The 16,045-nt window shown below is 38.5% G+C and overlaps 1 protein-coding gene across 8 annotated transcripts in view; it reads left to right on the plus strand.

The window, feature by feature from the left end:
* The window catches only part of PTPRM (protein tyrosine phosphatase receptor type M), a 770,187-nt gene that overhangs the window by 515,419 nt on the left and 238,723 nt on the right, over positions 1-16,045 (plus strand). For 4 of the 8 annotated variants that reach the window (XM_023648190.2, XM_023648193.2, XM_023648191.2 and 1 more), the window contains exons 12-14: positions 6,090-6,363; positions 7,350-7,386; positions 14,191-14,265. In XM_023648190.2, coding sequence (XP_023503958.2) covers positions 6,090-6,363; positions 7,350-7,386; positions 14,191-14,265 — 386 coding nt within the window. The remainder of the gene's footprint in view (positions 1-6,089; positions 6,364-7,349; positions 7,387-14,190; positions 14,266-16,045) is intronic. The other 4 variants (XM_070220563.1, XM_070220565.1, XM_023648196.2 and 1 more) reach the window with 1 other exon arrangement.

The raw sequence follows: 16,045 nt of genomic DNA on the forward strand, positions 1-16,045 counted from the left end.
AAAAATTATCCTCAGGAAGATATTAATATTAGTCTCTATTCTTCTTTTAAACATAGAGTAGATGGTTTTTACCAAAAATTGCAAATCAAGGTAAAAGCCACTATTAGACACCATGAAATGAACACTATTCTACGTCCTCAAGATGATCAGAAGTGCCTACTGTAGGGAGGAGCAAAAGCAACACTGAAAGGGATCATTACTTCTCTCCCTCTCTCCCTGCCTCCCTGCGCCCCATTCTGTTATCCAGTTGGATAACCCTCCAATATTTTATGCTGATAAGAAATAGAATAAGTAGATAAGGAAAATGGACTTACAACTAAGGGTTTAATCTTGAAATGAATTAGGTCAGAAATTTTAAAGTCAGTTTAAATCTGGGCTTCCCCTCACAATCTTCAAAGTTAGAAAAGACCAGAAAGACCACATTTGAACTTTCAAGTTTAACAGAGTGCATGAAAGATGTTCAGATGTTCTTTTCTAAGAAATACTTTATCTGCTATTCTATATAAATGCAGATTTCTTATTCTCCTTGTAAAAGTCTTAGAGTTTTGTTGTAGAAAAGTCTAGCATAAATTAAACTTTAAATTAAATTTTATTCCATGAGAAACTTATGATATAGTGATGTCACATTTTTGGCAGGGTCATTTTCACTATGGATTATGCTGTCATATTACAAAAGCCGTAGGAAGATTCTATATTAGTTTAAATTCCAGAATAGTGGTGGAACAAGGCTAGGAGAGGTGCAGCTTTGATAAACAGAGAGCATGAGTAATACATTGAGAGGATAGTAGAGTTTTAACTCGGCTTACTAAGCTAGAAGCTTCTGCTTGGCTTTCTGTCCTTGAGAGTTTGCTTTTTCAATCATCTTTTTAGAAAAACCATTCAAACAGTGAGATTTTCAAAGCCACGTTTGAGATTAAAATTGTGGTTGGAAAGATTTTATAAAATTCATTAGTGAAATGCTATTTGTACAAATAAGAAACATATCCTTCATAAAGTTCTGTCGAAGTACTGTTGAGCTACGTGCCAATAATGTGTTAATTTCCATCAGGGAGACAGCAATGTGTGGCAAGTGGGCAGCAGGCAGGATTTAGCTATTTTTCATTAGCACTTGGACTTTGATAAAGGGGAATAGAAAAGAGCTGCTTGACCTTTCAGTGCTTAAATTATTAAAGAGAAAATAGATTTGAGGTCTGAATGCTTGCAAATCTAATTTGTCTTGTGGAGTAAGGCTGAAAAGACATTTTGGGTTCGAAATTGCTCTAGTCAACTTAGTTCTTCCTTTAATATATCTGAAGATGAGTAGATGGTAGCCATTTAAAAAGTAATATATCTGGAGTAGAGTGTATCATATAACATACCAGCTAGCTAAAATGGAGGCCCACTGAATGATCACTTAACTCTCGAATTTTCATCTAATCCTCATAAAATTGCTGTTTGGAAAATTAATTTTTTCATCCATATTCACTTAGATGGTATTTAAATTACAAAACAAAATTTTCCGTCATTAGGGAATGTCAAATATTGTATTGTTAAAGTTGGGCAGTGCCTGGCACATAGTAGGCACTCAAAAAGTATTTGTTGAGGGGGCTGGCCCCGTGGCTGAGTGGTTAAGTTTGCCCGCTCCGCTGTAGGTGACCCAGTGTTTCGTTGGTTCGAATACTGGGCATGAACATGGCACTGCTCATCAAACCACGCTGAGGCAGCATCCCACATGCCACAACTAGATGGACTCACAACGAAGAATATACAACTATGTACCGGGGGGCTTTGGGGAGAAAAAGGAAAAATAAAAAATTAAAAAAAAAAAAGTATTTGTTGAGTTAATAAAGAGTAAACACACACACACCACAACACGCATACTGGTAACGTTGGGGAAAAGACAGGTGGGAAGTGAGAGATGGTGGGGAGAGGAGGTGGAGAGCACAGAGATGCAACCCTGATTCTCTCAGGGTTCATTACCTAACTGTGGGTTATCCAGGATAAACTTGCAGTCTGACCAGCAGCCTCTTATCACAAACCTTTTTCTTGGAAATTTCCTCCTCTATTAGCTTTAAGTATTCAGGAAATGAATACAACATAAACTTAGTATTAAATTTTACTAAAGCGAGGCATATCTGTGAACACCAGTGTATTTCCTCCCTATTACTACATGTAACGTATATAAATAGAAATTATTTCTGGACTATATTATGCTTTCAAAAATATGTCCTTCATGGCCTCCTTCATTCTAAGCATCATGAGATACAGAAATGACTAAATCATAGCTGCCCTCCTCTAGGAACTTACAAGACTTTTAGCAATACTGATAGGAGGACACAAATGACTGTAAGGCTTTACAGAAAGCATGTTTTTGTGAGTTTGGAGCAGAGCAAGACTATGCCAAAATGAAGGAACAGCGTGTAAGCCCCTGAGAGAGAGTTCATAAGAAGGTCTCAGTTTTTTTTTTGAGGTAGGGTCATCTGCTGAGAGTGACAAAAGATTTCAGTTGGTGAAAATAGCATTCAGATAACAAAGGCAAGTCCAGGCCAGGGTGAAGGAATGGAGGAGGAGATGTTTGTGGTAGGAGAACTCAAGATCTTGGACTTGGGAAGTCCAGGCGTGGCTGTGCTAATCTTCATGTAGTGGAAGCTCCCTCCGGGTTGAGAATGAGTGATCACTGTCCTCGGTGCCACTGGTGACGAGGTTCCTGGGAGGCATCAGGAGTGTGAGAGGACACCAATCAGGTGGTGGCATCACTGTGGAATCCAGGAGAGTGTCCTCCCTGGAAATCATTAATGACACATATACAGGTGGGAGAAGGAATTCAGGTCAAAAGTATAGTTACCATCTGTAGCTCCCTTGATGTGATAAATCAGAAAGAATCTACACACTACTCAAAATAAATTGATGATGGAAAGTAGACTGGGGACTGGTTTTTGGGTAAGTTGCGTTTGCGTGAGCAAGTGAAGATGCCCATGGGGCAGACGTTTCACATGAGTGCCTTAACCAGGACTTTTCAACAGGAAATGCTAGAACTCTCTTGTCTGCTGGTCACGAGACCACATCTGCTACTTAATTAGCTGTGTGCCCCAGACAGAATGAGCGCTTCACCTCTGAACCTGTTTTCTCATCAGTAAAATGGGAAAATTAAACCTACATGTGTAAGCCACCTGGCCTAGCACTTCCTGTATGGAATAATTTCTGCAAATCATTTTTTCTTCATACATATGTTCATTTTTGTCTAGTATACGGGTTTCCCAGAGGCTGTTTTTAAAGTAATATTTTGAAAATCATGTCATATAGCAAATAAATTTGAAAAGCTGACTGATAGAAAGAAGGCAATGTTAAAAATTATTTTATTTAATGGAGAATCCCTTTGCGCAGTTATTCATTATTCCTTTGATTTATCCATTTTTGAGAGTTCTTGTATGATGAATAAAAATTCTGAATAAAAAATATAAAATGCACCTTAGAGATTTATCTGACTCACAGGAAAAATATAAGACCCAAAGGAATTAATTTAAAACCTCGGTTGTTAGCAGAATTCGAATTAGAGCCTAGATCAAGGCGTATGCCACTGTCCCCCACCCCTACAAAAGGCATTTCAAGGAAACAGTCACACCGTCTCACTGCTGTTTGTATTTAATGGCATCCTGGGCTAAACTTCTTCATGGGTCAGCTGTCACCTGTGGTTGTGCTACTTTGACCTTAACCCTTTACTGTTGCTATTCTATGAGCTGATATCATGGTTAATATTTGCTGCATATCCAATTACTTAAACTTGAGCAGCTTAAAACAACCTTTCTATTTTGCTGTGATTTTATGGGTCAGCAAAGGCTTTGGCTGGGCAGTTCCTGCTTGGGGACTCTCAAAGGTGCTGTCATCTGAAGGCTCAGCTGTGTGACCTTCCAAGAGGGCTCACACACATGCCTGTCAGGGATGCTGACTATTGGCTGGGAGCTCTTAAGGACTGTGGAGCAGAGCACCTGAACATGGCCTCTCCAGCATGGCAGGTTCAGGGTCACTTACATGGTGGCTAGCTTCTTCTCCAGAACTAGCTTCCCTGGGGAACCAAGCAGAAGATATATGGCCTTCTCTTACCTAAGCCTTGGGAGTTACACAGTGTCCCTCTATTAGATTCTGTTGATCGCATGCAAGTCATTAAAGTTGGCCAACCCCATTCTTTTTTTTTTTAAGATTGGCCCCTGAGCTAACAACTGTTGCCAATCTTTTTCTTTTCTCCCCAAATCCCCCCAGTATATAGATGTATATTATAGTTGTGGGTCTTTCCAGTTGTGGTACATGGGACGCTGCCTCAACGTGGCCTGATGAGCCGTGCCATGTCCGCACCCAGGATCCGAAACAGAGAAACCCTGGGCCACCATAGCAGAGTGCATGAACTTAACCACTTGGCCACGTGGCCGGCCCCAGCCAACTCCATTCTTGATGGGAGAAGTGTCAAAGAATATGTAGATATATTTTTAAATGGCCACATCTGACTGTAGATGTAAGAAGTTAGGGAGAAGGGGGTAAGAAATTAAAGTCCCCTTCACCTCTTCCTTGTCCTCTCTATAGGAAGATTCTTCCTAAATACTTCTTTTCATGTTGGATCCATCATGCAGTGAGGATTCTACCAGTGGAGTTGGTGGAGCATCTCACGTGACCAATAGAAAGTCTCTATGTTAGGAAGTAAGAGTCGTATTTCTTTTCTGTTTTTTTTTTTTTAAGTTTACATCCCTGCTCAGAAATCGCTGTAAACCTGCTAGACTGCCTGTCCACTGAGCAATCATCTTGATGTTCTACGACAATTGATTTTTATTTAGGCAGAATCACAAACTGAACAGTGGCTGTGTTGCATGACTGTAATAGAATGTGCTAAGTGGTTGTACTACCAGAAATGGTGATTTCACACCGAGTGGCAATTTAGTGTTCATATGGACAAGAGCCCAAAGAGGGAGGGCCCTCTCCAGGCCTTCCCGGGGTAAGTGGGGGTGGGCGGCACCTCTCTTCTGTTCTTTTTCCTCAGCATTAATGAGTACCCATACTGAGCAACTGTAGGATTACAGCATTATTCCGGGGAGTCATGGCACTTTTCTGATACAGTGGGCAAAAGATACATCTCCTTTCCAGAAGGATTTTCAATCTAATCTAGATTCAGTTTTTCAAAGCTGTTGTGAGTTAGTTTTTCTCAGCATTAGAAACTTTTTTCCCCCTGACAAAACTGCACAAATGTTTATCATTCTAGTACATGTATATATCTTAATTAGAAAATGTCCATCCCTTCAAAGTGTCTCCCCTTCTTCTAAGGTTACTTCAAAATTCAAAGACATCGGAAGGGGTGGGAAGGGAAAGGTGGGTAGGTGCTGGGATATCCACTCCTCCGTGGGGACCTGGATCCTTGCAGGCATCTTTGGAGGATGCTCATTCCCGTCTTAGCCTCATGTATAATTCAGGTAGCCCCGTTCATGATTTACTCTTAGAAACCCCTTGTAACTCCAAGGCCTTGGCTTTTGAAATTCCAATTCCTTTTCTCTGCTTTTCTTATGTCATCTCTTCCCACTGATTGAATATTGTGAAGGACAAAGGAGTATAAGAAAATATGAGAAGTTAAATCTTAGTTAACATGAATCATTTCACATGGTGTTTTGTGACTTGTTACAACTTGACATGCATTCATACAGATGTCATTGAAGGAAATAATACGTTGCCTTTTTTAACAAACTTACAGTTAACATAATTTCATTTATTAGGTAAAATGAGTGAATTATCTACAAACTCACCTTCACTTACATGTGAGAAAAACATTATTTTAGTGTCCTGCTCATATAAACAGAGATTGTTATATAAATTTTTAAAAATTATGCTGAATTTTGTTTCCCTCAATAAATGATATTCTTTGGGGTGAGAAGTACTGTGAAAGAACATTGAGCACTCCCCTCTCTTTCGTTGAGCAAGTGTTGAATGCCTGTCCATTATGTACTAAGCACTTATTATTGACTATAGTCAGTATATTCTTTATTTTGGATATCCTGTGGATTCGTGCATTTGAAGATAAAGAGGATCAGGTCACTTATCATAAAATATCACTGATGATGCTCTTTTTTTCCTAGTGTCTACCAAATAGTTGTCGAGGAAGAACGTCCTCGAAGAACTAAAAAGACAACAGAAATCTTAAAGTGCTACCCAGTGCCAATTCACTTCCAGAATGCTTCGATACTGAACTCCCAGTACTACTTTGCAGCCGAGTTCCCAGCCAACAGCCTCCAAGCTGCTCAGCCTTTTACTATTGGTGATAATAAGACATACAATGGATACTGGAACACGCCCCTTCTCCCCCATAAGAGCTACAGGATTTATTTCCAAGCTGCTAGTAGAGCCAATGGGGTAAGTTTTAGAGATGGCTGCTTACTTAGGCTATTGCGAGTTATTAATGTGAACACAGATTAAATAGGATAGAAGAAATAAATTCATCTTCTTTGTATTTTTACTTGGAAAAAATGTGTTTTTTTTCTCTTTTTAAAATTATTTTCATCTAGAGAAATTTATGGAAAGAAAGGAATATATTTATATTTGTTTGGGTAGGGAAAGTATATTGTCAACTGTTTTTGTTTTCAATTTTCATTTATTACCAAAAGTTGGCTAGTAATTCTGCTTAGCTTACTATTTTACGGGAAGATAGTATAGCTACACCACATACATTCAGCTCATTTAAAATTTTGTGAGATTCACAACATCTGTCTTTTCCGCATATTCTGTCCCATTTCTTTGGTTCCACAGACTTTATGCTTCCCAAAGCTGTGACTAAATTAGGTATCTTTTTTTTTTTTCTAAGAGAAAACAGCTTAAGAAAGATGAGACAGAAACAAAATAAAACTATCAAGTCGTTTCTGAATTTTTTTCCCTTTCCTTGTTCAGACCAATCCAGAACTCTGATGAGATATTAACGTTTCCTCAGAAAGAAGGGCAAGTTTTCCAGACGCCACGGTATACCACAGCAAGGGTCAAGGGTCTCGAAGTCATCGCTGACTTGACTTTTGCCAGGGAAAGGGGGAAGACTGGGCTGCAGACTTCTTTTCAGTAGTTTGCACAGGAGCAAGTGAGGGTCTGGAGAAGGAGGCTGTGGGCAACCAGGCAGAGAGATTTTATGTTTAGCTTCTAGCTCATCGTCTGCTGCAGAAACGGCCCCCACCCCCAGCACTGAAGTCGGAAAATGTATCTAAGTGTGGTTCAAGGAGTAATCATTGTGAGATTAACACCACACCTGGAATAATGACATCTTCCCTTATCAGTTTAAATAAAAGTGCAGATATCTTTACTTGTTTTAAATAAAACATGAATAGTGATTTTTTTCCCCTCTTTATTTGACACAGGAAACCAAAATAGACTGTGTCCGAGTAGCCACAAAAGGTAGGTTGCAATCGTGCGATGCTCTCCTAGTTTATGTCCTTTAAAATGTTATGTGATATTTCAAAACTTCTTGAAACGTTAACTTTATTAGAATAAGTCTGTGTATGTGTGTGTGCATGTATGTATGTATTAGGATCTTATGGCAGCTAACACTGACTGACTGTATTTCATGTAGATACTTTTTAAAATAAAAAGTCATATTGTTGTGTTCCAAGAAGTTTTCAATGGTTATCTTTTTTTTTTTTTTTTTTTTTTGGTGAGGAAGATGGGCACTGAGCTAACATCTGTTGCCAATCCTCCTCTTTTTGCTTGAGGAAGATTGTCCCTGAGCTAACATCTGTGCCAGTCTTCCTCTGTTTTGTGTGTGGGACGCTGCCACAGCATGGCTTGATGAGCAGTGTGTAGGTGCATGCCCAGGATCCAAACCTGTGAACCCCAGGCCGCCGAAGTAGAGTGCACGAGCTTAACCACTACACCACTGGGCCAGCCCCTGGTTATCTTTTTTAAAATAAAATCAATGTTTATATGATCTCAGTAAATGTGTTTTAAACCATAGTAGCATATGTACTAGCACTCTATCTAGTGAATCTTCATATGCAAAGTGGTCAGACATTCCCTGGTCTCTTTCAGCAGTGCTCAGTTGTAGGAGCTCTGCAGAGTGGAGTCCACAGGGGTGTTTTTCACTGATGATGTGTGTCTCTTTGAACCCAGTAACCAGGTGTTGTTAGTGGAAGTTCTGTTTCCCAGGCCTGGTTAAAATCCTAAGATGGGATCAAGGATGAGATGTAGAAGTGACGAGGGCAAACCAACGTCAGCTCGCCACACAGTGCCTCCTAATGGAGAAAGTGCAGTGTGTGTGTTCGCGAGCTGTCCTGTCATCTTGTCAGCTTTGCAGTGTGCTTTCAGCCATCACATGTGGAAGTGTAGGAGAAAATGCTTTGAGAAATGTAAAACGCTACATTAATGAGGCATTATAAATTAACACTCTAGTTAGATACAGTCTTTCAGCAGACCATCAGAGAACCATGGGTACAAGGAGGAAGTTCTGTGTGATTTAATTTCGACATGATGGCGAGAAGCTGCTGCGTCTGCAGCACCAGATTTAATGACGTGATAGTTAGTCACTTGATGAGTTCTGTTGGATGAAAATATCTTCCTGTTCAACTTTCAGACAACATAGTTTGAATATGTCATGGACACCCACCTGCATTTTCAAAATCCTCATTGAAGTCTTATTTCATGAAGATACGTGACCCTCTCATTCAGTTCGCCTGAAAACATTTCCTAGTTCCATGTTGTGTGCCAGGCATTGTGTGAGGTGCTCACCTCATTTGTATTTTCTTTATCCTCGTGGGCTCATAGTTCTATTTCCAATAATCTACTTATATTGATTTTAAAACACTCAATTCTTTATATCCTCTTGTACCTGATTAAGTGCCTTTATTTATAGGAATAAATAATACATGAAATTACAGATATTGATGTGTTTTATAAACTGTAATACCGTGTTAACTATTAACCATTACAGTACTCTGAGGCCCTCGAATGAGATGTCAGGGTTCTTGGATCTCCAGATCATCGCCCACGCTCACATGGCTGTATGGAATTCTGCTTACCCTTGAGGTCTCAAAGAGTAAATCCAGTTCCAGAGTGCCTAATTTATAATGCCTTATGTTTAACATCACAGCTGAAAGTTTTAAAATCGCGTTCATACACAGGTTTTCATTTATTTCTTCAACATTACTGTGAGAAAGGAGACAGGTATTGCTATTTTTATTTTTAAGATGAAGAAAATGCATATTTTTGGAGATGAATTGACTTGCCAAGGTCACTTAGCTAATGACCTTCGGGTAGAGGCTTGGTCCCCAGTGTTCAGACTCCCACCCCAGTGTCTCATTGCTTTGCGCCCAGCAGAGCCTCTGGCCAGTTACAGTATTGTGTTGTATAAGTAGCTGCCCTCCTCTTTATTGGACCTGAGTCACTGCTCCATTTACTCTCAAAACAATGAAATATCTGTCATCACATTCATTTGCATAGTTAAATAATTATATAAATAACACACTAGTAAATATGGAAATCTGACGTTTGCTGTTTCCACAATAGATTGAATTAGATGGTGATTTGGATCATTTTCTTTCATCAGCTAGATTTAATCGATATTGTAATTTGTTTTTCAATTCACCAAAGGATGATTAGGCAATCAGATGACCTGATTGACTAAATATTCCCCACTCATATTTTCTGAGTCATTTGCAAACATTTACACAGCAAGAGACTCTATCCAAATAACCTCTTTTGGGGAAAGAGGAAAACAAATTTTAATATTCATTACATAACATTGTCATTTCTATTCATGAGCTCGTAGTACTGGAAGAAACCTTGGAAGATATTCTCCCTCCAGGCGAGACTACACTGTTCGTTACTATTTTATTTTATTAATTTTTACATGTATAGACTCAGCAACCTTCCTGGACTGCACAGTCTAATGTTTCACCACCTTTATAATCAGATAAATTTTCCTTATTCATACTAAGAATTCTTTTTGCAGTGTAGGAAGCCATTGCATCTTGACTACTTAGTCAAAACAGAGAAACAGGCAGGTCTAACAGCTTTTTTGGTACCATATAGTAAAGATGTTTGAAATTTAAAAGAGTTCAAACATCCTGGCTGTTGTTTGCCACATATTGCTGACAGTGCAGTGGCTTCATTGAATGTTCAGGTACTAAACCTCTTTCGTAAGCAGTGTTTTGAATTTACAGGGATTTCAATGTTCTCATGAAACAACTGTTGACAAGTATCTTTATAGAGAAAGTGTGAAGGTAGATTTTTTTTCACAAAAAACTAATTTGAATTTCAAGTATGTGTATGTCTCTTAAGGATATATTTCATACTATTTATAAATTTAATCTTGTGATTATTTTAATCATATTCCAAGAGTATATTTTTTGACACTAATTAGCTCAAATATAAAGCCTGACAAAAATTAGACACAGGAGAAAACTTAAGGTGTGTTACTACATATCTCCATATGTGGGGAATGGCCTCTATTCTTATGTATCCTCCTTTAATTTATACATCCCAATTCCTCACTGGTGTGTGTGACTGTATTTTGATTGTTTACTATAGGCAAACTCATCACAGAATATCCTCTCTCTTGAATTAAAAGATAAAAACACCATACAATGAGAGAATGTATATGGAGTTTGAATGTTACCCTCCCAATTCATAGGATTCTTTTAAATCTGTGTGGTGGAATTAAATAGAATAGCTTTTAGCTAGTCTTAGATTCTCCTAATTTTTATTTTGATTTTCAATCACATTCACATTTTTATAGCTGGATTCTTTTCAAGACCACTTGGCCCAACTGAGTTTTAGCAATTAGTGTATGTGTTTTCTTTAACTTTTACTTACCTTTTGGCTGCCTATGGTAACTAGTAGGGTTGAAAATCTTTTTATGCTAGTTTTGGAAGACTTGTTGATGATCAATTCTGAACTGACAAGGATACGTTTAAAAATTGAAATCTGTCGTTAGTGAATTAGACTTCTTGTATTAAATGAGATATATTCATTCTAATTGATACAAAAAACTGTAATTTTGCATCAGTCTTCCATAATATATCTTCCATAATATGATGCCAGCCATGTTCTTCTTGACAATATAGCCATTTAAGAGCATTCTCATTATACATATATTTTAAAAGTTATTTGAGTGCCTACTATATATGTTAGGCATAGTGTCATCTGTGAGACTTCCAAGTGCAGATACATAAATACGCCACCTTTCAAATTTTGAGGATTTTGAGTTCATAAAAGTTTCGGCATTTTTTTGTTTGTTTGTTTCTCTGTTTTTAGTGTCTAGGGGTGAGGTCATAGTGTTAACTTGTTCCTTTCCTTGCTGTGATTTAGCTAACAGCAGTGTAGCTAGAAATCAAAGCAAAAATTGTAGAGAACTCGTGCTAAAGTCTTTCCAAAAGTATCATAGAAGTCAGATCATAAACCATAAACAAAAAGAAAACAAATCATTATTCTTATGTCATATTTTAAGGTGAATTTTCTGTGCAAAACTGCTTCACTGTTTTTAAAGTCGAGTATTTGATTTAACCCACCTTTGTTCTGGAGTGTGCGTGTGCGTTGCTGGAAGACCTTCAGGAAACTGAAGGATCTCCATTGTTCTGATATGGTTTCTAAATATATGCATAAATTTGAATGTTTCTTTTTTTAATCACTAGGCTCTTTGAGAAGTTTCTCTAGACTGTTTTTCTGTTCACTGTTTTGTTCAAAGAAATATCATCCTTTCTAGGCCATAATGCTACAGAATGAAAGTACACTGATAAAAGAACTGAAATGAATGCCTGTTGAGATGTAAAGCTAATTAAGATTCCTTTTAATTGCTCATATTAAATACAGAGAAAAATTATATTGTAAGACCACTCATATTTGCTAATCTGCTATCATTTAGCTGTGAATTTAGAATAGGAAGATAAATATGATATACATTTGTCAATCACCATTTTATAGAGAAAATGTTTTCTTTTCTTGATCTGAAATAGTCTTTACAATGTGCATCATTAGTACAGTAAGGCCCCTGAGAAGTTCCGGAGGAAAAGAAACCTGTTTAACTTTGCTCAACCCTATGCTTCCGAAATTTCTTTGACCCCAACTCATTTTTCAAGGAACACCAGTCACATAAAACACAGTTCGGTAAATACCGGCTCATCAGATTCCAGAAGATCCCGCCACATACACATGAAGTGCACTTGGGAAGTCGGATACAGTGGATGTGTTTTTACTCTTCCATGCACACCTTTTTACCTAAAGGAGGCCCTACGTTTATCAGCACCAGATACTATCTGCAAAGTATATGACTGGAATTCTCACTTTATTTTACCAAATTTAGCAATATTCTCATTTATAATACATTCTCATTGCTATTTTAAGACAGAGGGCAGCAACTTTTTATGTAAAGGGCAGATGGTAAATATTTGAGGCTTCGTGAGCCATATGGTCTCTGTCACAACTACTCAGCTCTGCAGTGCTGCACAAGAGCAGCCGTCAGCGAGGCGTAAACAAATAGGCGTGACTGTGTTGCAGTAAAATTGTATTGGCAGAAGCAGGCTGTAGGCCGGCTGACCCCTACTTTAAGGTAATTTGTAACATCGAGTTTTCTCCTTGTAACTAAAAATAATAGTCACAAATGAACTCTTTACAAGGCAGAGCGTAGAGATGGTATAAAAATCCTTCCTGGTATCTGTAACGTACTTTTTCCAGATCGCAGTTTGCCTTCCTTTTAGTTGTGACTACATGGCTGCCCCACATAACTATTTTCAAATACCTTTTTGTTCATATTGTTTACCTTTTTCTGCATTGGATAGATGCTGCTCTGTTTTTGTATAAGACCATACAATTTTTCTCAAAAGTAGCGTAGGTCAGATTTTCCTGTAAGTAATGAAAACCCACACAGGAATGTTGGTTGAACAACAGTAGTCTCTGACCCAGCAAATGTTCTATGTATCAACTTGGAATTGGTACCAAGTTTGTAATGAGTCTTAGAAATAACATTTTACTGTTTACAATTTGTCATATCAGTATGCAAAATTGAATACTGTGTTATTTCAAGGAAGTTATCTTCGTAATACCTTGGGGGTTCTCCATTCTCTGACCAAACTGTAAGTTTATTCATCTCACTTAGCAAGACTAGAGTGTTTTCGTTAATAATGCGTAAAAGACGATTATACCACTTTTAAACCCAATTGCTGCAGTTGTCTAGTTAGAAGGAGCAGCACTGTTTGAACGGTGCAGAGGGATATTTCAAAATATTATGCAGCAGCAGTTTTGGGTTTAATTGTCTGCAGATGGTAGATGATCTATTTTCCTTACTCACTGCCACATTTCTAATAGCACCCAGGCTGTTCCATGTAAATTAGTAATCTTTCATGTAAGCCTGTCCTTAATTTTCCAGTATTTTTTCTTTGCATCATTTTCCAGTTGTATCATGTTAGACCTGATGTTTTAATTTTTAATTTTTTTTCAATATCTGTGTGTCATAAATGTTAACCATTTAAACCCAACTGCTGAGCTGTGCAGGCAAACCAAGAAGCCCACCTGGTCCGCTTCAGGAATCTTAATCATTTCTTTAGTCACATGTTAACCATGACAACTACAGCAAAGGCAGGGATTGACTTTTTATTTTTTTAACCAATGCTTTGAGGTGCATTTTTTCATTCCCTTAATGTGACAAAATAAGGTTCCTGAATGGAAATGCTCTACATGAAATTTATTTATCGTAGAAATTTCTCTACATAAAAATGTTTTTAGTGAAAGAGGATAATATTCTTCACAAAGGTGATTTTAGCAAGAAGAGAAAACATTGTCACTTAAGCAGTAGAATTTTAAGTAACCTAATAAATTTTAAAAGCCTAAAGATTGGATCATCAGCATTAACAATGAATCTTTATATGCTACACTCAGTAGCAGTTGGAAACTATTCAGTCTAGAGCCTTTATTTAGGACTGACGTTTTTGTTTTTACTTTTTTCTTCATCGATCTATTCGGAATCTCAGCCAATGCTTGCCAGTGTGTCATAGTTAGAAATCTCACTGCCTGACTAAAGCTCGTGTAAGGGAAAAGAATTTGGAAAATTCAACACTTTGCTATGTTTTTTTCTTTTTCCTTCTCTTTTTGTTGTTGTTGGAACAAAGTTGAGACAATGTGATAAACTGATGGAGATGCTCCTTGCTAGCCTAGCTTCAGTCTGGCTTTTTCTTCCCTCATGCATGCTGACCTGGGAATCTTCCTTTGCCATAGCTGCGATAATCCTGACTCAGCTTACAACACCTTACATTCGCATCGCCCCTGCCGCAGGCGACGACCAGCTCACAGGTCAGATGTTCAAGTATAGATGAGTCATCTTGCCCATTTCCTGCTCATTTTTTCAGCTTTGTTTCCCCTCTACATTTCCTCCTTTGCTTAAGGCTTGTTTACAATGTTTCAGACTCTTGGTCCAGACCTGTGCCCGCATTAAATCGAGTGATGTGCTTGGCCTCTTCTCTGTGCACATTTATATCCATGCATTAAGCACAACTCCACTGCATGTTTTCATCATGTGTGTCGATTGTATGTTCCTTTCTCGCCTAATGTTATATAGAAATGAAATTTGCTGGACTTGCAGTAGCACTGACCTCAAGCAGGATTTCAAACATAATACCTAAATATGTGTTCTCAGTTATCCAAATTAAGCTAAAAAAGCTGTTGTGATATGAGGACGAGAGAGGTTTATTTTTTTACCTTATAGGGTCTTGTTTGCACACACACTTAGCAATACACAATCTTGCCTGCCAGTGTTAGGAAATGAAGCTACCCAAAGGTGTTTGGGGTAACGCTGTTCAGATAGCTTTTCATGTACCTACAACAGGAGCAGAGCTGACTGCACTCCTCATAGATCCTTGTTTCAAAGCAGGGTGTTTATATACGGGACAGGCCCATCTGCAAGTCAATACATTGAATAATTTAGGGATGTTTTTAAAATATTGACTGGTTTAGAGTCAGGGAGTTGAACTGTGTGCTACTTTATAGTAAGAGGAATTAGCTTGTCCATTTGTACCGCCTCCAAAGGTATGTGGATATCTGTATAAACTCAAATAGGAAAACAGTCCAGTAAATTACTCTAGACCCAAGGTGAGTGGTTAGAGAATGCCAGAAGACAAACTTTTGTCCTACAATAAAAGCAAGCCATTGTCAAGATTTCTGACATAATTGCTTAGGCAGGACTCAAATCCTGGTTTCAGAGTCATCATCGATGGGATACTGTAGCTTGCTGCATTATAGCCAGCATAGCTAGCCACGTAGCACAGGCATGATGAAAGCCGAGTAAGAAACACGCAAGCGCTTTCCACAGAAGCTGTGCTCCAGCAGTTGTTTTGTGCGAAGGGAACTACGGAATATACCCTAACATTTAAGAAAAAAAGGAAAGCTTAATTCGTAATAATTCATAAATGTTGAGGTGGTTCTGTGAACTTATTTTGGAAATTAGAGCAACTGAGATTCAGGAAAATTACAGACTGCTTCTTAAAAGGTAAAGAAATGTAGGATAATTCTACTTCTTTCTCTACTGGAACTCTATACGTATTTCAGTCCTCTGTTTCAGGGCCCAGAAGCTGTAAACTTATTAACACTTCTCTTCCCTTGCTTTCAAGTTTCTCTTAAGCATATTTCTTTTACTGATTGAGTTCTTATAGTTACAGACTCTTTCGTATCCTGACCTTCTAAAGTGCTCTTCCCACAGTAAAAGTACGTAAGAGATAGTGTCTTTCTTAACATCAGTCTTCCCCTCTAAAGCCCCACATTTCAGAGATGGCCCTCTGTGTAGGGTTAGGTGTCCATCCTGAAGGTAATCTGGGACCCCCCCCCCCCCGAATTGTGTCTGAGCTGGCACCAGTCTTGCCAGCAAATCAATAAAAATGAGCTGGCTTGGGGCCAGCCCCGTGGCCGAGTGGTTAAGTTCCCACGCTCTGCTTTGGGGGCCCAGGGTTTAGCTGGTTCGGATCCTGGGTGCAGACATGGCACCGCTCGTCAGGCCATGCTGAGGCTGCGTCCCACATGCCACAAGCCAGAAGGACCTGCAACTAGAATGTACAACTACGTACTGGGGGGCTTTAGGGGT

Source organism: Equus caballus, chromosome 8, assembly GCF_041296265.1.
Source record: "Equus caballus isolate H_3958 breed thoroughbred chromosome 8, TB-T2T, whole genome shotgun sequence".
NCBI lineage: Eukaryota > Metazoa > Chordata > Mammalia > Perissodactyla > Equidae > Equus > Equus caballus.